General features: G+C 47.6%; 1 protein-coding gene across 5 annotated transcripts in view; it reads left to right on the top strand.

The window, feature by feature from the left end:
• Positions 1-1,813: 1,813 nt before the first annotated feature.
• Positions 1,814-23,336, top strand: part of NF2 (neurofibromin 2) — a 65,907-nt gene continuing 44,384 nt past the window's right edge. For all 5 annotated transcript variants that reach the window (XM_043901394.1, XM_043901396.1, XM_043901395.1 and 2 more), the window contains exons 1-2: positions 1,814-2,044; positions 22,146-22,271. In XM_043901394.1, the coding sequence (XP_043757329.1) occupies positions 1,931-2,044; positions 22,146-22,271 (240 nt within the window). In that variant the 5' untranslated portion in view covers positions 1,814-1,930. The remainder of the gene's footprint in view (positions 2,045-22,145; positions 22,272-23,336) is intronic.

The raw sequence follows: 23,336 nt of genomic DNA, 5'->3' as shown, positions 1-23,336 counted from the left end.
CAGGAGGAGAAGTGGGCAGCAGAGGATGAGATGGTTGGATGGCATCACTGACTCAAGGGATGTGAATCTGAGCAAACTCCAGGAGATAGTGAAGGACAGGGAAGCCTGGTGTGCTGTAGTCTGTGGGGTCACAGCGTTGGACACGGCTTAGCGACTGAACAACAACAGCCAGGGGAGGAGAGCAGAGTAAAAGACCTGCAGCCTCTGGGGGGACAGGCTTGGGTTTGAGTTCCAGCTTTGCCTCTCACTGTGTGTATGATAGCCAGCAAGTAACTCTGTCATGCTGAGTTTGTTTCTTCACCTGTAGGGTGGGGGTGATGCTAACGGCTAACATTTGTGGAATGTGTCTCCTTCAGCCATTCAGGTATTCAACCATTAAGTCTCATTTTAAAATTGAACATTTTTTTAAATTAAGAAAATTATATTTCCCCATCTCTCTCTCACACACACACATCCATATAACCCTTGAGGACATTGAAACATAATATGTGTTTATGATCCAAAACTGGAAATCACAGTAAAAAATGAAAAATGCTTTCTTTTTTCCTTTAGTTTGGCTACGCCCCAGCAGCCTGCAGGATATTAGTTCCCTGACCAGGTACTGAACTCCCACAGTGAAAGCCCATAATCCCAACCACTAGACTGCCAGGGAATTTCCCGAGAATACTTGCATTGCGTGGGGGGTGGAAAGTATCTACAAAAAGAGCAATTTCATAGGATTCGACCTAAAATGACCAGCCACGTTCTAAAGCTTTATACGCCTCAACAATCCCGTGGGATAGGGACAATTATTACCCACCTTCCTCCATAGGGTCTCAAAGACTCCGACACGACTTAGCGACTGAACAACAACGATAACCCTCGGTAATAATTAGAATTTCTTCCTAAAAAGAAGCAGAGGGATTTCGGGGAGGAGGGAGGGTGGGGTGGGTAAGCGCTGGCTACCTAAATGGCCTCCACAAGTGATTTGAGAGTTTGAGAAACACAGAAGTCAGCACACGTAACTAATTAAGGGCTCAACAGGCTTATCCACCCGGTGTCCGAAACACGATCCCCTGGGGCGCCACACACGGCGCCGACTTGGTCCTAAGAGCAGCCCCTCACGGGAGCACGGGGTGACGCGTCTCCCGCGCCCGGGTACCAGCCTCTACGTGTTTCCCCGGGAAAGGGTCGGCGGGGCTCAGCCACCTCAACCAGTCTTGCTAGAGTAGGCGTACCCCTTACAAAACAAAAGCGTTCGGAGTGACTGCCACCGCAGCCACTCAACGGCGAGCCCAGGCCCGCGCCTCCAGTTAGATCTGAACTTCCGATTGGTGAAGTGCTGCCGGGGAGGGTGGGACACAGCGGGAAAGTCCCGTCTCCCTCGGAGCGCTCAGCCAACCGTGGTATCCGGGCGGCAGCCGCCGGGTTTGGTTGCGTCGTGTGTAGTGATCTTGGGGGCCCGAGGGCGGGGCGGGGAGCAGGCCGGGGGCTGCGGGGAGGGGACGCTTCCCGCGGGCGCGCGGAGCGAGGACGGTGACAGCCACGCGCGCACGTGCGCGCCCGGCTGCAGCGCGGCCCTGAGACCTCGGTCGGCCGCTGAGAGGCGCGCGGGCTCTGGGCAGCCGCCGTCTAGGGGCCCCGTCCGCGGGCGTTCCCAGCGTCCCCGGCCCGAGTCCCGGAGAGCCGGGCCGTGCCCGTCCCGTCGGTCCCCGATCGCGATCCTTGCCCGGGGCCGTCAGGGTCCGCCCCCGGGACTCCCCTTTCCGTTCCTGGGCAGGGTCCTCGCGGCCCATGCTGGCCGCTGGGGGCCCGCGCCGCTCAGACATCTCCCGGGCCGGCCGGCCGGCCACCATGGTGGCCCTGAGGCCTGTGCGCCTCCTCCAGGGAGGCTAAAAGGTCCCGAGCGCAGGCCTCGGGGCGCGAGGGTCCTGCGCCTGAGCCCCGCGCCATGGCCGGGGCCATCGCTTCCCGAATGAGCTTCAGCTCGCTCAAGAGGAAGCAGCCTAAGACATTCACCGTGCGGATCGTCACTATGGACGCGGAGATGGAGTTCAATTGCGAGGTAACTGGCCGGCAGCCCCGACGGGCTGCGACGAAGGGCAGCCCTTTGGGATCCGGCAGTGGTTTGGGTACGGCACCGACCCGGGCGCCCTTGCCGGGGTGACAGTCAAGGTGGAAGCTTCGGGATTCTGTTTATATCATCTCTGGGAAAATATAGAGTCGGCCAGATCGGGAAGGGGCCATCTAGGCCCAAATCCTCACGTTAGAGATAATTACTGCCTTTTTTCAATGGGGCTTTCGGGTTTGGAAGCACTTCCTGAAGGTTTTCATTCATTGCAACTGCGTAAGTCTGAAAGCATCCGTGGTAGCGAATTCTAGTTCTCAGTGTCACGCTTAAGCTCCGGCTCTTTAGAGTTTCAACTTTATAAGATGATATAATAAACCATAGGTGTTAAAAGTTGCATCTCATTGGGAAAGTCTGTATTGTTTCCCTTTTTCACAGCCTAACTTTTCTAGAGAAAATTCTTTGAGGAAAGTGATGGTATCTTAAACTTTCCATACAGTTTCTGTCCTGTAACAGGTCTCGTTTATTGAATACTTAAGTGTCTGACATTCATTCCCTTAATTCTCCAAACAACTCAGTTTAACCCCTCTGGAAATTGTCCTAAGGGCAAGCAAGCATCAAGTGAAAAAACATCCACTCAAGAAAATCTATGAAAATTCGGTAAGAAAGGCAAGAGTTTGTGGTATTTGTTTTTGTTTTGGCCGGGAGGCATGCCTTATCTTAGTTCCCCAACTGGGAGTCCACGCCCCCTACAGTGAAAGAGTAGAGTCTTAACCACTGGACCACAGGGAAAGTCGCAAGAGTTTGTGGTATTAATATTTGAACCAAGACCACTGCCACCCTCCTGCTCTCAGCTCTGGACAGCTGCAACCCAGGACACTGGGCTCCCTCCTCACCCTAGCTCCCAGTCCGACAGCTTTCTTCCCAGAGGAGCATTACTTTAGGGCTTCTCCTGCCCAAGGCTGCTTGATACTGAGGCTCAGTCCTGTGTACTCTGGGTGTTGCTCACTGAGAAAACTGGATTCCCAGTGGTTCTATCCCCATGGGTGGTACCAACCAAAAGAGACAAACTGAGATGACTTCAAACTCACCCCTGCGAACTTCTATCAAGAGCTCAGAGATTTTGCCTGGAGGGAGAAGCAGGCTTTAAAACCCTTAGCTTCTAATCTCTTCCCAAAAGCATCGACTTCATTTGCAGTAGAGACTGCAGTATTTATGCCTAAGGGTGCTCTCTAGAACTGTGAAGGTTTTGGTGAAAGGCACTTGGAAGGAGATTTGTGGATTTAATGAAGATACCACTGTAGGCAGCTAGTTTGCAGGAGAGTAAGACAGCTGGGAAGAGCCCTCCTGGTCAGAAAAAATGTCAGACACTGATCTCAGAAATGGTTCTTTCAGAAGAGCCACCTTTTGATTGGATTACTTTGTAGAACAAGTTATGCTCTAGGGTATTGTTGGAAATAATAGAGCAATATATCACAATTGGGGAGTGTAACAGTTGGGTGCTTCCCTGGTGGCTCAGATGGTAAAGAATCTGCTTGCAGTGAGGGAGACCTGGATTTGATCCCGACATTGGGAAGATATCCTGAAGAAGGGAACGGCTACCCAGTCCAGTATTCTTGCCTGGAGAATCCCATGGACAGAGGACCCTGGCTGTCCTAGGGGTCATAAAGAGTGGGACATGACTGAGCCACTAACACTTTAACTTTCAACAGTTGGGTGTGATCAGGGAAAGAGAGGAAGTGTGTCCTATTAAGACCATTGTCATCTTGGGTGACTTTGGGCAAACCCAAAGATATGGCTCCCTGAGGAGCAACAACATAGGCTTTAACACCATGAGAAGGAAATAGATTTCATTAGAACAGTCCAGGCTGTTACTCAACAGCAAGCAAATAACAACATGCCCAGGGTGAGGGTGGAGAACCACTCCCTAGAGGTGCTATAAATATGTCCACAGAACTAAAGGAAAACATGATTAAAGGTATAATGATATTTTTGCATCAACTAGAGAATATTAATAGATTGTTGTTGTTGTTTAGTGGCTAATTCGTGACTGACTCTTTTTGCGACCCCATGGACTATTAGCCCGCCAGGCTCCTCTGTCCATGGCATTTCCCAGGTGAGAATACTGGAGTTGGTTGCCATTTCCTTCTCCAGGGGATCTTCCCGGCCCAGGGATCAAACCCAGGTCTCCTGCATTGGCAGGCAGATTCTTTACCACTGAGCCACCAGGGAAGCCCAATAGAAGAGACAGGAATTATGAAAAGAGCCAAATTAAAATCCTGGAGTTGGGAAATACAATGACTGAAATAAATTCATTAGAGGGGCTTAAAGTACATTCGAACTGGCAGAGGAAATAATTAGTATACTTGAAGATTGATTGATGGAGATTATGGAAGCTGAAGAGTAAAGAGAAAAAGAATGAAGAAAAATGTACTGAGCCTCAGAGAAATGTGAGGATCATTCAGTGCATCAACATATATGTAATGCAACTACTAGAAGGAGATGAGTGAGAAAAAATATTCCCCCCAAATTGGCTGAAACTTCCTAAATTAATTGAAAAAGAATAACCAGTATATTCAAGAAGCTCAGTGACCTCCAAGGAGGACAAATACAGAGATTCACAGACACATCATGGTAAAAATGCTGAAAGTCAGACAAGGAGAAGATCCTGAAAGCAGCAAGAGAAAAACGACTTGGCACTTTTAAGGGAACCCCAGTAAGATTAACAGCTAACTTCTCAGCAGAAGCTATGGAGGCCAGAGGCAGTGGTATAACGTTTCAAGTACTCAAAGAAAAAAGCTTGTAAACTAGGAATTCTATATCCAACATAGCTGGTTATAAATGAAACGGACCTTTCAAAAGTAAAGTTAAAGACTTTTCCAGATAAACAAAACCAGAATTTGTTGTTTTGAGACCCACCTTACAAGAAATATTAAAGGAAGTTCTTCAGGCTGAAAGCAAGTAATTGAAGATAGCAATAATAAAAGATAGTAATTCAAATACAAATGAAAGACATCAAGGAGCACCCGTAAAGGTAATTAAAGAATTATAAAAGACAGTATAAATATATTTTTCTCCTTTCTACTTTTCAGTGACGTGAGATGCAATTGTAAAAAGTAATTTTGTATATAATATACAATGCTATTTGTATATAATATACTGTTGGACCTATAGCAGAAACGCATGACACAACAAAGATCCCATGTGCTGCAAATAAGACCCAATGTAGCCAAATAAATTAATTAATTGAAAAATAAAAGTAAAAATGATATGGAAATTCTGCATTTAAAAAATTAAATGTAATTCTGTACGTCTGCAATGAACAATCTGAAAATGAAATTAAGAAATGCTATTTATAATAGCATCAAAAAGTATAAAATAGGGACTTCCCTGGTGGTCCAACGGCTAAGACATCATGCTCCCAGTGTAGGGGCCCAGGTTCGATCCATGGTCAGGGAACTAGATCCCACTTGCCACAACAAAGACTGGGTACAGCCAAATGAATACATAAATATATATTTTAAAGTATAAAATATTTAGGAATAAATACAACAAAAGAAGTGTAAAACTGATAATCTGGGACTTCCCTGGTGGTCCAGTGGTTAAGACTCCCAGCTTCCACTGCAGGGGACACAGGTTTGATTCCTGGTTGGGGAACTAAGATCCTGCATGCCATGCCGAGCAGCGTGGTGGGGGAAGGGAAAAAAAGGGCAGCCTTTCTTGAAATGAAAAATAATGGATATGGCTTTTTTTCCAATGAAATTTTCTTGATGGACATTGAGATTTTAGTTTCATATAATTTTAACAAGTGAGGAAATGTTATTACATTTTTTTTCAATCACTTAAAAATGTAAAACTCGTTCTTAGCTCTCAGACTGCACAGAAATAGTCAGTGGGTTGGACTTGTCATGTGAGCCATAGTTTACTGACCCCTGATTGAAGTTACTGTTTGGTACCTGTTACGAGAGCCTGACCCACAGGGACAGAAATTTTTAGTGACATTCCTTCAGTCATAATTTTGCAGTGAAAAGCTGTCAGTTTTTCTTCTTTACACAGACCCCAGGCCCAAAGAGGATGGACAATACTAGCGGTAATCTCAGGGTTTCTCAACCTTGGCACTATTGGCCTTTTGGCTAGAGCGTTCTTTGTGGTGGGGTCTGTGCCGTGCACTGCGTGGCGTATAGATAGCATCTCTGGCTTCTGCCCCCCAGAAGACAGTAGCACACCTGCCTTGCCCGAGTTATGACAACAAAAAAAGTCTTCAGGGACGTCCTGGTGGTCCAGTGGATGAGAATCCGCCTTCCAGTGCAGGGGACACAGGTTCGATCCCTGGCCCTGGAACTAAGATCCCGCGTGGCACCGGGTAACTAAGCCCGAGCGCCAAAATTACTGGGCCTGCGAGCCGTAGAATCCGTGCTGTACAAGAGAAGCCACGCCAATGAGAAGCCTGCAGAGTTTCAGCCACTGGACCACCGGGGAAGTCCTGAGAATTATGCATTTTTCACAGACTGTCAAGTGATGCCAATGCTGCTGGTCCAATGTGTTAGTCACTCAGTCGTGCCTGACTCTTTGTGACCACATGGACTGTAGCCCACCAGGCTCCTCTGTCCATGGAATTCTTCAGGAAGGAATACTGGAGTGAGTTGCCTTTTCCTCCTCCAGGGGATCTTCCCGACCCCGGGGTCAAGCCTGGGCTCCCGCATTGCAGGCGGATTCCTTACTGCCTGATCCACCAGGGAAGCCACACTAAGCGAACAAAGCAGTGGTAGAAAGTGCGCGGACTTTGAAACAAGACACACACCCGCTTGAACTCCAGCCAAAATGCCTACAGCTTGGATAAGATGCTCAAACTCTCCTGACCTCAGTTTGCACATCAGTACAATGGAACTAATATTACTGACCCTGCGAGATTGTTGTAAGGACGCATGGAATGCTTAGTGCTGGGCAGGAAGGACGGGACTCCAGTCATCCTGAAACAGGAGGCTTGGGTCCCCGTGGGCACTGACTGCTGTGACTCCCGATGCAGGGGGCTCAGGGTTCGATCCCTTTTCAGGGAACTAGATCCTAACTTGCCACGACTAAGAGTTTACAAGCTGCAGCTAAAGATCCTGTGTGCTGCAAGGAAGACCCGGTGCAGCCAGAAACATTTCTTTTAAATGCTTTTAAAAAAAAAAAAAAAAGCGCAATATTCTGTTGAAAGTAACAGTAGTTTGATTTATGGTGATGTCAAGAACTCACAAGTGTCTAGTCTTACTCTCCTACTCTATTTTTATGCTAATGCAAGGAGCCTGTAGATGCATTTTGAAACAAAGGAGAGATGGTACTTGAGTTCTTGGCCTCACTGAGGTCAGATGTAGGTGGCTTTCTAAGGACTCAATGTCACAACCAGTTGGTAGTTAACATGTGAATCGAGATGCCTTATACTAATCAGTTCAGACTTTTTTGCTGCAGAGATGGGGGCAAAAATCTCTTTCTTGCACCACTTGCTGCATTCACAATTGGCTTGATGCTTTGAAGAATTTTTCCACTTGAAAGACTTGATATTTATCATTTTGAGAAAGTGGGTGCTGATCGTAGTTTGCCAGAAGGCTAAACGGTTCTGTTATTTCTTATCTAGACTGGAATTTTACTCTAGTAATTCAATCTATCAGTTAGAAGAGTCAAATATGAAAAATTTCTCGAAATTGAGTTGTGAGAGAGCCTAATACCATCACCTTATATCGAAAACAAAGCCTCCTTGTCCTGTTGGTTGGCTTCCCAAACGTTTTCACATACCCATGTGGAATTACAATTGAGTTAGATGCCAACATTACAGATCATCCCATCATACAAGTGGACATACACCTAACAGGTGGAACTTTCAAAATGGGAAAACCGAAAGAACAGCTCTGGTGATTCCAGTAAGATGTTAAATCCTAGACACCCCAAGATTGAGGCCAGTGATTGTCTTCCAGGAGGGAGTTCAAACTGGCGTCTGAATCCCGGCTTCTCAGCGGAGCTCTTCTGTGACCTTGGGTACATCTCTCTCTCTCTCTCTCTCTTTTTTTTTTCCTCCCAGGCTTCAGTTCTTCAGCTGTAAAACAGGGAGGAACTCGATTTCCAAGGCCCTCAGCTGCACATCCTATTTTAGGTGATGTGGGCAGAAGAAGCTCATCACACAACTCTCTTGTTTCATATTTCCTTCTTAGGTAGGAAGTCCTGTCAGGATTTGAGCATGCAGGTATGAGAAAAATCTGCTAGAGGGCCGGATAGATACTGCTCAGGGAAAGAGCCAGCATCCTGGTAGAAGTGGCAAATTGGCTCGGGTGGAAGGAAGCCCTGCCGCCGCCTCCTACTCCCTGAGTGATTGGATTTACCTCTCTAAACCTCGGTTGTAAGATGAGAATAATAGTATTTTTTTTATAGGATTGTTTTAAGGCATGAATAAGGTAGACCTTCATAGGCACTTAGCCCAGGCACTGACCATAGTAAGTACTTGGTAAACTTTAGCTTCTTCAGCTTTTTTTAATTTAACATTCATACATATATATATTTTTCATTGTATGTAATTTTGGCTGTGCTGGGTCATCATTGCAGCCCTGGCTTTTCTCCAGTTGTGGTGAGCAGGGGCTGTTCTCTCGTTGCGACGCGCAGGCTTTTCGTTGAGGTGACTTCTCTTGTTGCAGAGACGGGCTCTAGGTGCTCAGGCTTTAGCAGTCGCAGCTCTAGAGCGCAGGCTCCGTAGTGGTGCATGGGCTTAACTTGCTCTGAGGCATGTGGGGTCTTCCCGGATCAGGGATCAAACCCTTGTCTCCTGCATCGGCTGGCCACCAGGGAAGCCCAAACATTAGCGTTTTCTGTCATCTCGAGTCAGGAGTGTGGGAATAAAGAGGAAAGGTCTCATGCTAGAGGCACTGTGAATTTTCTCCTTGAGTCACCTCCTTCATTTTCTCTGAATCTTCTTCAGGTTATCCATGCCTTGGTAATTGTAGACCTTCTAGACTCTACAGTTAGTCTAAATATAGTGAGCTCTATGCCATATACTTAAGGATCTTTTTTTGTAATGTGCTCTATGATTGGTCTCTATTTAGCTTGATGTCCGCGATGACAGTAGGACTCTTCTGCCATGCTTAATTATCCTCCATTCCTTTGTTCCCTATGTGTCATCTTGGAATTTTTCTCTTTTGTTTTTCTCCAGTTATTCATGCTAGTTTTGCGTTCTTATCCAAGAACATTTTTGGTACTTGTTTATTCCTAATTTCATAAGTTAAAGTATTTGCTGTCTTAAAAACCCAGAATTGAGTTTTCTCCGAGCTGCTAATCATTTTTTTAGCCAGCTGGTGACGAGGCTTCTCTGGTTTGTTACAGGATGATGTGTTCCATCCTCCTGTCTGTGCTTTGTCTGATTAAGATTCTGAGTCCACATGTTTTAGTACATTTTTAGCAAGCAAAAATTTATTACCAATTTAGTGCTGACTGCAGGGGAAAAAAACCTTTTAATCAGATCTTCAGTCACCTGTGCCTCGTTGAGGCGCTTAGGAATCTAGTTCAGGAATCCTTGGGCCCCACTAGGTGGAGTCAGAGCACATCGTTTCCAAAGAAATGGGGCCTTTTTCCTCTTCCCGAGTCTCCCTACTGTTCTTTTCTGCTGCTTTGCCAAATTTGAACCTTGCTTGGAAAATTCACAACTTTCCGTTAGTGAGTTACATTACTTCTGACTTTCCCATCCACCTTGCCAGCTTTAGTCTCCTGGTTTTAGTAGTTTTGATAATTTGTTGTTTTGTTCAGTCGCTAAGGCATGTCCGACTCTTTGCAACCCCATGGACTGCAGCACGCCAGTTTCCCTGTCCTCCACTATCTCTCGGAGTTTGCTCAAACTCATGTCTGTTGAGTCAGTGATGACATCCAACCAGCTCATCCTCTGTCCCCTTCCCATCCTGCCCTCAATCTTTCCCAGCATCAGGGTCTTTTCCAGTGAGTCAGTTCTTCCCATCAGGTGGCCAAAGTATTGGAGCTTCAGCCTCAGCATCAGTCCTTCCAATGACTATTCAAGGTTGATTCTTTAGGATGGACTGATTTGATCTCCTTGCAGTCTGAGAGACTCTCCAGAGTCTTCTCCAGCACCACAGTTAGAAATTTGACTTTCAAGTAAAACTTAAAACTGAAGCCTGGAATCATTACTGAACTGATCTGAACTGATCTGTGGTTTTAAATTCACCAATCGTGTTTCTATCTAGTATCCTACTCCTATTGATCTGTGATTAAAGCAGTCTCATAAATAAGTTTAAAAAGACTTCAGCCTACAGTAGTTCTCATCTACCTGCAGACTTTTTTTTAACCAGTACTACTCACTCGCACCGATGCCTCCCACCCTTGTTAAAATCAGTGTCATTCTCCTTGATGACTGTGCGTGCGTGCTAAGTTCCTTCAGCCGTGTCAGACTCTTTGCAACCCCATGGACTGTAGCCCTCCAGGCTCCTCTGTCCATGGACTTCTCCAGGCAAGAAGACTGGAGTGGGGTGCCATTTCCTTCTCCAGGATTAATGACTGTGAACCCTAATCGAGAGATCAAGCCAGAAACAGAACGTCTAAACGTTCTTTCCAGGCTAGGGTCTGGGTTCTACATGAGGTGGTTTGCATAAACACATAATGCTTTAGCTCTCTTGTGCTGATGGCTTTTTTTTTCTTTCTTTCTTTTTTTTTTTTAAGAAGCGCAATTTTAAATATAAACTACAATTTCCGCAGAGACCAGGGTATAAGTTGAGTAATGCTTGGTCATGGGCGATGTTTCAGAGTCTGTTCATCTTACTTCATGTTGAGGCATTTGAAATTGAGCTTTGTGCCACTGGCATTGAATTTACTCTTGTTTCCTATTCATAGCTCTCCATAGAGTTCTTCTTCTCGGTTGTTCGAAACATTTGTAATCATTGATAATTGCTGAATATCAACAGCAACCTTGGTGCTAAAAAGCTTCTATTTTTCATTAGCATGATAATCACAGTTTTTGTTACACTAGCGAGTTCATTATTATAAGACAACCCCTGATTATTAGGAGTAATGAACATGATCGCAATGACAGAAACTGAGTAAGGGAAAAGAATGTAGCAAGAGCACTGAAATTAACTGTTAAGTGTCATTGACATCCCTGAAAATGATTTTAAGATACAGAATGGAATGTTAAAGGATTAAAAGAAAATTTATTACAGTAGCGAAAAAAGTACTCCACGGTTTACACAAGACCGTCTGAATCTCATAGACTCGGGGGGTGTTAATCCTGAAAGCCCACTTGACGATTGTGGAAGCCGAGACCCAGAGAGGTTAAGTGACTTTCCCAGCACAGCAGGTTTGGGTGTTTTATAGTTGTTTGACAAGGCTGTGATTGCCCTCATGTTGTGAGCTAAATTCCAAAGACAGAGACTGTCTTCTTCGCTTTGGGAGGACTGTACTGCTTTTATAGTATATAAACTACTGATTCTTTTTGCTTTGTCATGTCAGCCAGCTTTCAAAGCTTCACGCCCTCTTTTTTCATGGCATCATAAAAATCTAAGCCTTGCATGGGGGCCATGAGAGATTGACAGATGGAGAAACCAAGGGCCAGTTGAGCCAAGTGGCTCACCCACGGTTGTGGGTCGTTGAGGGCAGAGTTTTGGTTTGTTTTTGTTTTAAATATCTTTTGGCTGGGCCGCACAACGTGTGGGATCCTAGTTCCCCAACCAGGGATCGAACCTGCACCCCCTGCATTGACAGCTCATAGTCTTAACCACTGGACAGCTAGGAAGTCTCCCAGAAGGGGCAGTCTCCCAGAAGGGGCGGTTTAGGAATTGACTTCCCTCTGTGGGCTCACAGCTGCTGCCAGAACCTGTTTCCACTAAAGCAGGAGACATGCGAGAAGCTGCAAACTTAAGGACTGTTGTCTCCGCAATCCGCACCCCCCAAAAAAAAAACCCATAATTCATTTTGTTTTGAAAGACTTCTTCTAGTTTAAAACATTTCTGCAGCTCCCTAAGGTGCTATGATCTGTTTCCTACTGGTCTCTTGTATCTGAGGAAATTTTTCTTGGTTGGCTCTTTGAGATTTAGATTTCCTTGGCAAGGTATTTTTAGAGAGAGATCAGTACGTGTCACCAAAGGCGGGCGGAGAGATTTATACCTTCAGGCCCAATTATGCAATTAGAATTTTAATAAGGAGCGTCATAAATTCTTGCTTCATTGCAGTCATTATCTAGAAGGTTTTCTGCTCAGAAGCCTGATCCAGGTGTTATCATCATTATATCAACATCATCAGCCAACCACTAGTGTTTGTGAAGTGGCCACAAATTGATTATGCAGTATGCTTGGGTCCCAGGAGACGACAGCGAGAGAGAGAGAGAGAGAGAGAGAGAGAGAGAGAGAGAGTGTTAGCTCTTGCCTTCAAGGAGTTTATGGAAAGACAGGCATCTTGGGGAAAGACAGATAACCCAATTTTTCCATGTATGTAAAGTACATACTGGATTTCCCAAGTGGCTCAGTGGTAAAGAATCCACCTGCAATGTAGGAGACACAGGTTCCATCCCTGATTCAGGAAGATACCCTGGAGAAGGAAATGGCAACCCATCCCAGTATTCTTTTTTTTTTTTTTTCCATACCATGGATAGAGGCATGACAGGCTACAGTCCACGCAACCTCAAAAGAGTCGGACACAACTTCACGACTAAAACAACAAAAGTGCATATTAACTCACGTGTCTGGTGTTATATGCTGGTCAAGGAGACTGATGAGATAAGGAAGGGACCTAAGAAAGGTCTGACTGTGGGAAAATGGAAGCATATGGTTGTGCTGAGCTGGGAGGACACGGGCTGCCTTGTAACAAGGCAGGGCAGTTGGTTGGAGGAGAGAGGAGGTAATTGGTGGAGGGCCTTGAAACCAATAATTTAGATAGATTGGGCATATTAACAGCAATGATGGGAGGACGGGGAGAGGAAGATTACTTGCTGTGGTTGATTATGGCAGAAACTGACAGGGCAAGATTGCAGCTGAAATGTTTGTTTTGTATAAGGGTGGTTTCAGGTTTGAGTAATTTTGCGCAAATCAAGATAAGGGATTTGGGGGTCGTGATTGGTATGGAGCAGAGATACGATTGTTTTTTGGCTAAAATCCTGTTTCCCCTTTTCCCTCAAAAATAATGACTGAGTAGGAGTGGTGTGTCCTAGCCAACTCACTGGAAAAGACCCTGCTGCTTGGAAAGATGGAATGCAAAAGGAGAAGGGGACAGCAGAGGATGAGATGGTTAGATAGCGTCACTAACTCAATGGACATGAATTTCAGCAAACTCTGGGAGATAGTGGAGGACAAAGGAATTTGGCATGCTATAGTCCATGGGGTTGCAAAGAGTCAGACACGACTCAGTGACTGAACAACAAGTGGAAAATATCATAGTTGAGGATGCATTTAATTAACCCAGCCTAGGGAATCATAGCTTAGCCTAGCCTAGCTTTGTTGTTGTTTAGTCACTAAGTCATGTCTGACTCTTTTGTGACCCCATGGACTGTAGCCCGCCAGGCTCCTCTGTGCATGGGATTTCCCAGGCAAGAATACTGGAGTGGGTTGCCATTTCTTCCTCCAGGGGGTCTTCCTGACCCAGGGACTGAACCCAGGTCTCTTGAGTCTCCTGCATTGGCAGGTGGATTCTTTACCACTGAGCCACCAGGGAAGCCCAGCTTAGATCTGCTCAAAACACATTAGCCTACAGTTGGGCAAAATCCTCTCTTTAAAAATAAAGTATTTAAAAAAAAATAAAATAAAATAAAGTATTTTTTGAGACATCACAAAAAAAAGGGGGGGAGTGATGTGTCCTCACCATGATAGGGAACACAGACATAAGACACAAGCCTGGTGGCGGTTTTTTTTTTTTTTTTTGGTTTTGCCAGACCATATGTATGGCATGTGGGGTCTTGGTTCCCTGACCAGGGATTGAACCTATGCCTCCCGCATTGGGAGCATGGAGTCTTTTTTTTTTTTTTTAGGAGCATGGAGTCTTTTTTTTTTTTTTTAGGAGCATGGAGTCTTAACCACTGGACCACCAAGGAAGTCTGCAAACCAAAAAAGATTTTAATGGAACTCATTATTTACTACGGTGCAGCAAAATCATCTTTATAACTCTTAACACTGTGTACATCTGCTCCACAGAGGTGTTGGACTTTTTTTTATTTTAATATTTATTTATTTGGCGATGCTGGGTCCTAGTTGCTCCATGTGAGTTCTTGGTTGCAGCGTGTGGGATCTAGTTCCCTGACCAGGGATTGAACCCAAGCCCTCTGCATTGGGAGCTCAGAATCTTAACCACTAGACCAGCAGGGAAGTCCCTGGCATCTGTTTTTTTTTTTTTTCAAAACAGACAAATAAAAGTTAGTCATACTTAGGTTTGGATCTGGTATGGAAACGTCTTAAATTGTCAACTGTTCTCTGAATTGGTTCTTGTAGGGCAGCCGTGGCTGCAGAGGTCAGTTAGGGATGAGCATTGGGAGCGGTTACAGCCCTCTGGCTCTGTGTTCCCGAAACCATGGCAAACACGCGGCACGCGTCCTCAGCCCTGGCAGGCGCCGTTCCCTCTGCTGCTCTGTCTGTCAAGGATCCGACCTTTCGGCACTTTTTACGGCAAATGCTGGGGCAGCTTGTGAGCTAATTAGGAGAAGCCCTGATAAGTGAATGCCAGGTCCCTTCGTTCTGTCGTCTTCTGTGGAGCAGACAGCCAGTCCAGTAGCCTCGCTTGGGTGGCTGATAACCCAGTCCCCTGACATCTATGAAACGGGGTGTCAACCTCTCTGCTAGCTTCTCCAGGCTTGAGTCTCTTCTGTAAAGCTGAAGTGTCTTCTGATTCTCAGGCATCTCACGCACGGCAGTCAAACTCGGTCCTGCTTCTTCAAGCTAGTTTGCCCTGTTCTGTTTGTGGCCTCTTCCTGTGTCGTGTCTGGCTTTCCACGCGCCCTGCGTGGCTGTCTCCAGCAAGCACAAGGGGTTAAAGAGAGCAGTGGGAGAAATACGACTCCGTGTCTGCCAAAGCCCCAAAAAGCAAGTGGTCGTTTTAGGACTGTGAGTCTAAACCTGGCCCGTTGTGAGAAGAGGTCGTGGATTTTTACTAACGTTTCCCCAGTTAATAGACCCCCATCAGCCCCATACGTGATTGGTGCCAGTTGCTTCCAACAGCAGGAAAAGCACTGCATTCCCGCTACGTCCTCCGCCCCGGAGCCGTAAGTGCTTAGCGCTATTTCCTTAAACCGTTCGAGGTTGATAAATGACAAGCACTTCACTCTGGGTAAAGCTCATAAATTCAGCCCCTACCAAAAATAACAAGCTGACAGCACTTAGTCCTGTTTATAAAGTTCATACACATCCATCTCTGATGGAGGTGCAGGGTGGATCTGGGAAATAACACCGCAGCCCGTTAAAATAAAGCGAGAGTGCGGCCAGGACGCAGCACGACGCCCCGGGCGCCCCGCCAACTGCCCCGCGCGCCACGGGCATCTGAAGGAGGAGGCCGGAGCCCACACGCCGTGGAGTCCAGAGCCCTGCTCCTTCCCACAAACGGCCTTTCTCACTCCCTCCACCGCCCCTCTTCTTTCTGCAAGTGAGCTCCTGCCTCCTCTTCCCTGGGCTGAGGGGAGGCGGTGGAACCCGTCCCTTGTGGAGGAAGAGATGGAGTCAAGCGAATCCATCCGCCAGCACAAGGAGCTGTTCTCTTTCTAGCAGTCTGCTTGCGAAAAATGGCAAACCCTCCAAAAAAAAAAGGGCCCATAAGTGCAAAGCCTGAATGACTTATGTTCTAGCAGGTGTCAGAAGAGGAAATGTTTTAATAAAAAAAAAAAAAATAAGAGACTTCCCTGTTGGTCCAGTGGCTAAGCCTTCGCACTCCCAAGGCAGGGGGCCCCGGGTTTGATCCCTGGTCGGAGAACTAGATCCTACATGCCACAATTAAGAGTTTGCATGGGGGAAAAAAAAAGAGTTTGCATGCAGCAGCCAAATAAATATTAAAATATGAATAAACAAGAAACTCATCCCACTGGTCGTGGCTCCTTAGAGACCTGGCACGTCTTGTTGGGGGGAGGCCTGTCGACTGGGAAACAGTGACCGAACGACCCAGGCCCGGGTGGGCTGAGGAGGGCGTGAGTTGGCCGCGGAGGCCGTGAGCCGTCACAGGGCGGCAGCCTCAAACTTGGTAGGGCACTGAACATTCAGGGCTGCAGACAGGACAGCCACGCTGCCCCTCAGACACCAAAGCGCAGAGAACGTTCCTTCCCTTTGCAACAGCTTGGACCCGAGCCGCAGACATGCTGTTCCCTCCGGCTGGCACGACCCGCTCCCCCCATTCCTGTATCAGAGGACCAACTACCACCTGGCTTTGGAGACCCAACTCAGACCCAGCATCTCCCCTGGAAGGCCCCTCTCTCCCCACCAGACCCCCAGGCCTGAGCTATGTCCCCCCAGTCCTCTGTTCTGTGAGCATTTGCCAGGTCGCACTTTCCTCCTCTGTTCACCTGTCCTCCCCGTCAGCCATGAGCAGGGACAGCGTCTTGTCCCGGATCCCTCATTCATCCCTAGGGCCGAGCGCAGTGACGAGGACGTAGTGGGTGCTCAATAAATGTTTGTCAAGTGAGTGACGGCGTGGTTAGCACGATGAGAATTGATGATGCCCTTCCTGATCTGCCATCCATCACCCGTGAAGTGGAACACGACTGGGAGGCTTTAAACGATGCCACTTGCGAATGTAGGGAGGAGAGGCGGGGTTAGAATGAGTAATCACCCCCTTTTATTGAGTATTTATTGCGGCGCCTTCTCAGGCTTTTAAAATGTATCAGTGCACTTAATCCTGAGATCAATCTGCTAAGACAGGTTCTGTTCATTATCCCCATTGCAGAGCACAAGGAAGTTCAATAACTTGCCGAAGGTCACACGGTGGCAGCGAAGAGATTCATACCGAGGTTAGATAACCATGGTTTCTCTCTGCCTTGGAGGCTGGTTCCTGGAAAGACTTAAGCTCGAATCTCCAGAGGCATCCATCTTATGTAATGGTTTAATTTCTCTCCTGTGCATGAAAAATGGGTATGAGCTCACGTTCCATTGCATGGAGAAAGCAGGAAACAGCCCCTCGGATAACTTTCTGTAGTTCACGAGACAGGCAGGGTTAGGTGACAAAGAATTGGTTTGTTTATTTATTTAAGTCTTCATCGAATTTGTGACAATATTACTTAGGTTACAATATCATGTTCCAATTTTTTGACCTTGAGCCATGTGGGATCTTACCTCCCCAATTAGGGATCAAGCCCACACCCTCTGCACTGGAAGGGGGAAGTCCCTGAAGAATTGGTTTTAGACGGTAGTTGAAAGTATGGCATCGCAAGTGTTCCCCAGCCACGCTGAACAACAGTACTGCCATTTCCTGCAAGGACCGTCTCAGCTGTTTGGCCTCTAGACCTTCGCATACGCTCTTCCCTCTGCCTGTCACACACGTCCCTGCTCAATCCTCCTTCCCCAAGTCCGGTCCTCACTTGGCTTCCCTATTCCACCTGCTCAGATGCAGTTTCCCAGCCCTCCCAGGTAGAGGGTCCCTTCCTGCCCCCGATGTCCCTGCCAGTGCCATAGCGCTGACAGCCACACTGGGAGCTGACCTGTGTGTGGGGAGAGGAATGATCACCTGTTCTTGACAGGTCTCCGCTCCGGGCCCGTTCTCTGAGAGCGGAGACTGTCTTCTGTTCCCCATTAGCCTCCTGTACCTCATCTGGTGCTTGGACACAACGTGTGTTCTCTCAATGTTTGTTGAAGGAGTGGATGAACAGTTCATTTTAGTTTACACTTTTGAGCCTCAAGGTTATTTTGGCCACGCCATAGGGCATGTGGGATCTTAGTTCCCCAATCAGGGATCGAACCCACGTCCACTGCCTTAGGAGCATGGAGTCTTAACCACCAGGGAAGTCCAGAGTGAAGGGCTTTTCCTTTTTTTTTTGGAGCCAAGGGTTTTTTAAGTGGTCAAATGTGTTCTGTCGCATAGCCATCATTTGCCATGTCGTGTGTACACACTCGGCGGGCGCCATGGGGTGTGGAGAGATAACCTGTGTCGCTCCTGTTCCGAGGAGCCCACCAGCTCAGTCGACCGGCGACAGAACTAGAGGCAGGTGTGGTCACGTGCTGGCGAGTCCAAGGACGCCCCATCACAACCCAAGACCTCCCTTCTGCAAGGTGTCCTGAGAATCTCCAGGAGTAACTGTGAGCAATGGTTCTTGTCTGTGAAGAAGTAGAAACCCACATTAGAGGACTGAGCAGGCCGCCCGCCAGCCTTTGGGGGAAGGCATGTTGAAAAGTGCAACCTCATGTAGGTAACAGCACGCTGGAGGTTAGCTGTAACCCAAGAGAGACTCTTGATGACTTGAGAATAGAACACTTTATTTTATAAATAGCGCGGAGACTTAAAATCAGATGTATTTAGGACGCCTCTACCTGGTTTCCTTGGGCACCTTAGTTGAGCTTTACTTTGTCTAGAACTTAATTACTCATCTGTTTCCCTCAAAATTAGCTGCTCCTCCTTCTCCCATCTTCCAGCCTTCCTTTCCTGGAGCCACCTGATGCTCAAACCCAGAAATTCAGGTGTTTCTCTCAACGCTTCTCCAGTTCTCAGCCTTCCTCCCCTTCCCACTCGCCTTCCTCTGGGTGGGAGTTGTCCTCACTTCTGGCTTTCTTGATTCCAGTCTCCTTTGGGCTTCCCTGGTGGCTCAGACGGTAAAGACTCTGCCTGCAATGCAGGAAACCCAGGTTCGATCGCTGGGTCGGGAAGATCCCCCGCAGAAGGGAATGGCCGTCCACTCCAATATTCTTGCCTGGAGAATCCCATGGACGGAGGAGCCAGCTGGGCTATAGTCTATGGGGTCTGAAAAGAGTCAGACACGACTGAGAGACTCACACGCCCCCCAACCCATTCTCCATCATATTGTCAGCGTGCATTCTAGAATACAGGGCCGATCCCATTATCCGTCTGCCTGAGGGTCTTTGACCGGTCCCCTCCACACCCCGCCAAGTTCAGGCTGTCTTGTCTCACCTCTGCCAGATGACCTGCATTTCTTTGTAGAGATCAGGACATTTGTTTGTTCTGAGACGTATTCCCTTTCCTCCTTTAACTAATTCTCCTCTGTTCTTTAAAGCTTTTCCCCACCTGTGTCCTCGCTTGAGTCTCTGACGGGGAACAGGCCTCCAGCATTTTCACATGTCTAATGTTGTTTGACACATAGAATGTGCTCTGTGATGCCTGCTGAAAGATCAGCTGAGAGGACAGGGGGTTTGCTGGTGGCCTAGTTAGGTTAGGATTCGGAGCTTTCGCTGCCATGGCCTACCTAGGTTCGATCCCAGGCCCAGGAGCTGAGACCCCGCGAGCTGCGTGATGTAGCCAAAAAAAGAAAAATGATAAGAGGAAGCAGAGACTTTAATTCACCTTGAGCTGTAAAGGAATAATATTGGGCCCTTGCAAGAACAGGTTTTATTTTAAGGTGGGAGAAGAGTGTTAAGACCCCAGTCACTTACTGGAAAAGATGGCTGGGGAGTGCTGGTAGAGAGCAAGCCAGAAGGAAAGCCCACAGAGCAGAAAATAGGCGATCGGGGGCGGGGTGGGGGGGGTCTGCCTACCTTAGACCATTAAGAAAACGGCCCATGTCTGCTGTAGCAGGCTGCCAAGGAAGGTCTCCTTATTTATACAAGAAGGGGACAGGTCTGCAGTAGGTAATTAATGACTCAGACTCGTTTCCAATTTGACATCCTACAGTTCTTAGAGTCGAAGTTGAAAATCCAAGACAGGCATTCTGTGTTGGTGTGAGAACCGCCCCACCCCCCCAACACACACACACACTTCATTGCAAGCCCCATGGGAACAAAGACATTGTCTCTGCCTTCAACAGAGATAGTTTTGCATTTCGGAAACAAAGAGGTAGAAAGGAATACAGGAAAACCGCCTTGATAGGAGGTTGTGTTTGAGAATTTAAGCTCCCACGTCAGGAAATCCAGTCAGCATCCTCTCGGGAGTTAGGATGCACCGCACATCCCCCAGCAGACAGCCCCTGCCTGCCAGAGCCTGCCCAGCAGCGGCCGTGAGTTATGGTGGATGGGGAACCTTTACCTTGATCTTCTGGGCCGCTGGGTGTTTCACTTCTCCAAGTTAATGTCTGCTCTTAAGCGTTACATTATCTGGTAGCAAAGTAGTCATTTATAATTTATATACTATGTGCCAGCTTAAAATAGAGACAAGAGGATCATCGGCGTTCTGAAGCTCCTTGTTTTCCAAAATAACATTTCTTCGGTGAAGTCTGCCGGTAGGAATTAAAAAAACCTGCCGTGAATTAAAAAGCCCTTTGTCCAGCAGTCAGGCTGGGACACAGGTGTGCCAACAAGCATTACTAGTAAAGACCTCCACCTCTGGGGTGGCGCAGGGGCCCCACTGAAGTCCCAGAGAGGGGACGGGGGCAGAGCTTGAGGGACATTTGGAGAAACGGCCCCTGTGAAGGACAAAAGCCAACCCGCATCTCCACCCCTTATCTGCTGAGTGTTTATGCATCTGGCTCCATCAGGTCATCGTTGCGGCAAAGCGGGATCTTTTGTTGCGGCGACCGGGCTCGGTTGCTCTGTGGCACGTGGGATCTCAGTTCCCGGACCAGGGCTTGAACCCACATCCCCTGCATTTCAAGGTGGATTCTTAATCACTGGACCACCAGGAAAGTCCGTGTGCTGCAGCCTCTGGTGTCCCTCTGTGTAGGCTGCTCCTTTGCTCTATTGATGTTGATGGTACAGACCAGGATGGGCTTCCCCGTTGAGTGCTTTGTAGGGAACACGCTGTCCGCTCACATACATTAAAAATAGAAAAATCCTGCTTGAAAAGCCCTCTGTAGAGTCAGGTCTTAGCAGAAACGACTCGAATCTTAGAGGCCTCGCTTGTTTGTTTTTTTTTCCTTCTCTTATAAGAAGTCTCTGAACCCAAAATTTTCCCCAGTGCTTTTTCATCATACATCTGGAATGTGCCGGGACCTTGGGTAGAGATTTCTCTCATCAGGGGAGGAGAACAGACGCCCCTCTGAAGTCGGGTGGCCTTGCTCTTCCGATGTTTGGTGACCTCGTAGTATCTGAATCCACTGTCTGTGACCGTGGTCTCCGTGATGTGGCTCACGCTCATCCGTGTACCCGGGTGTCCATTCGAGTGTCCTCCTGACACTTGGGGGCCGCTGGGGTCGGGGCGAGGGGCTACTAAGGAGTAATATGGGAACATCCTGGGTGATATAACCGGAGAGCCACAAGGTGGCAACATTTACTAAGCTGCTGGGTGTTTTCTTCCCCTATTATGATATTGAACCTGCTTTTCCAACCATAAGATTGAAGAGCAGAGAAAAAGGGTTTAGCAGCCATTGCTTCAGGTCCTTCTGAAAGGAACACTGTGGAACCAGCACACTGCAGTGTATTCCTGTCTGTTTGTCCCCTGGGTTTCCTGTGAAGTTGCTGTGTGACTATAGCTGGGACCCCCTGCCCTCCGGCCTCCGTTACACATCGTTATGGGGGGAGACCATGACTTTGCTGGCTGGTCTCTGATGGTGCCTTTTCCCCTTGATTTGTGACTTTGATTACAACTTCCTCCCCTATATTGCTTTTAAAAATATCTAGTAAAACTTGTCTTTACATTTTAAAAAGCTAGCCTTCTATCGAAGGGCAGAGTCGTGATTAAAAAGAAGATCGACAGTAAAATCTCGAGGAAATGGATGTCCCTGGGAGCTCACCCCGGGTTAACTGGAGAAGCTCGACTCTCCTAAATGCGGATGCTATTTACCAGCCTTCCAAAATTAGCAGCTTTGGGGATATTAAGATCTGAAAGGAACTGTCCAAGGGAGGTATTGTGTGTGCTTTGCAGCGATTAAGCCATTAAGCTCTAATTGGTATTTTCCCACTCATGGTTTTGTGTGGGAAGCTTCACAATTATTTAGGAATTCTGTGCTCATCAGCCACCTCAGCGTCGTCCCCACCTTTCGGAACCTGAGAACCAGGGACTGCAGAGGAAAGGGTTTTTCCTGTGAGCAGACTGCGACTCAGACTCAGCCGGCTTCCCCTGTTGATTTCTTCCCTTGCAGATGAAGTGGAAGGGGAAGGACCTGTTTGACTTGGTATGCCGGACCCTGGGGCTTCGCGAAACCTGGTTCTTTGGCCTCCAGTACACAATCAAGGACACGGTGGCCTGGCTCAAGATGGACAAGAAGGTGGGCCTGGACCCCGATGACACTAGTGGGGCTGGCATGGGCTCCGAATTTCCCGAGTGTGTGTCTAGCTTGTTGCTCATCACGGAACATTACAGGGGCACAGTAGAGAGAGGGGCGGGTCGCAGAGGAAGTCACGTGGGACATGGGTCTGGGGAGGCCCCCCCTCTGCTCTCCAGGCCTGAAGAATCCCCCAGGACTGACCTGCCACCACTCTTGGCTTCTTCTTCGTTTGTCATCGGATGTCACCTGATTGCTCCAGGCTTTATGCCTTTCAGTAGACTGAGCCAGGAGTCAGGCTTTGTAAATAAAAATTACCATTGTATTATCTTTTTTTTTTCCGCCCACAATTTATGTCTTTGAAAGATTTTCTCAGGGCTCATGTGCTTTAGGGAATTTTTTTCGAGTCTTTTTGAGAAACACCATGGCCCAACTCAATTTACTTATTACCGTGATCTAAGGAATAAAGAGTGCCCTGGTCCCCACGGTGAAGGAAGAATGTCTCTTTTGTTCTCTTGTTTCCTGGGGCCCCTGAGGCCTGGTGGAGGAGTCTGGGCTCCCAGCAGTTCTAACGTGGCTCAGAAATGGATATTGCCTCGGGGAACTGCCCTCTGCATGGGTTCTTAAATGTGCTCAGAGACACTGTCACCTCCTTACCTGCCTATCTAACCGCAGAGATGCTGAGAGCAGGGCCATACGCATTTGTCAGTAACTCCTAAAAGACCCCCAAATCTCAGAGTGAGTCAGCGTCAAATTCTTACCACAGATTACCCCCTGCAAGTGCTTACCCCATCTTATTATCTACTGCTTGGCATGATAAACAGTGCGAGCCTTCTGTCTTTCACCAGTTTGACGCTGAACCCAAGTGTTCAAATTGTGTTTACGTATGTAAATCCGGATCTTCACATTGGGATGGCTGCCGGTTATAAATTTCACGTGGAAATTCCCAACGATCATGAACGTCCCCGATCAGGTTTATTTTGAATTTCTCAGGCGCCGAGGCCAGGAATTTGGGCAGGAACCTGGAGAGTTACCCACCAAAGACAGCAGAACCATCGGTATCATTTT

The sequence above is a fragment of the Cervus elaphus genome, chromosome 5, assembly GCF_910594005.1.
Source record: "Cervus elaphus chromosome 5, mCerEla1.1, whole genome shotgun sequence".
In the NCBI taxonomy this organism is placed as follows: domain Eukaryota; kingdom Metazoa; phylum Chordata; class Mammalia; order Artiodactyla; family Cervidae; genus Cervus; species Cervus elaphus.
Note: the sequence above shows the minus strand (reverse complement) of the source record. Positions and strands in the feature narration are given on the sequence as shown.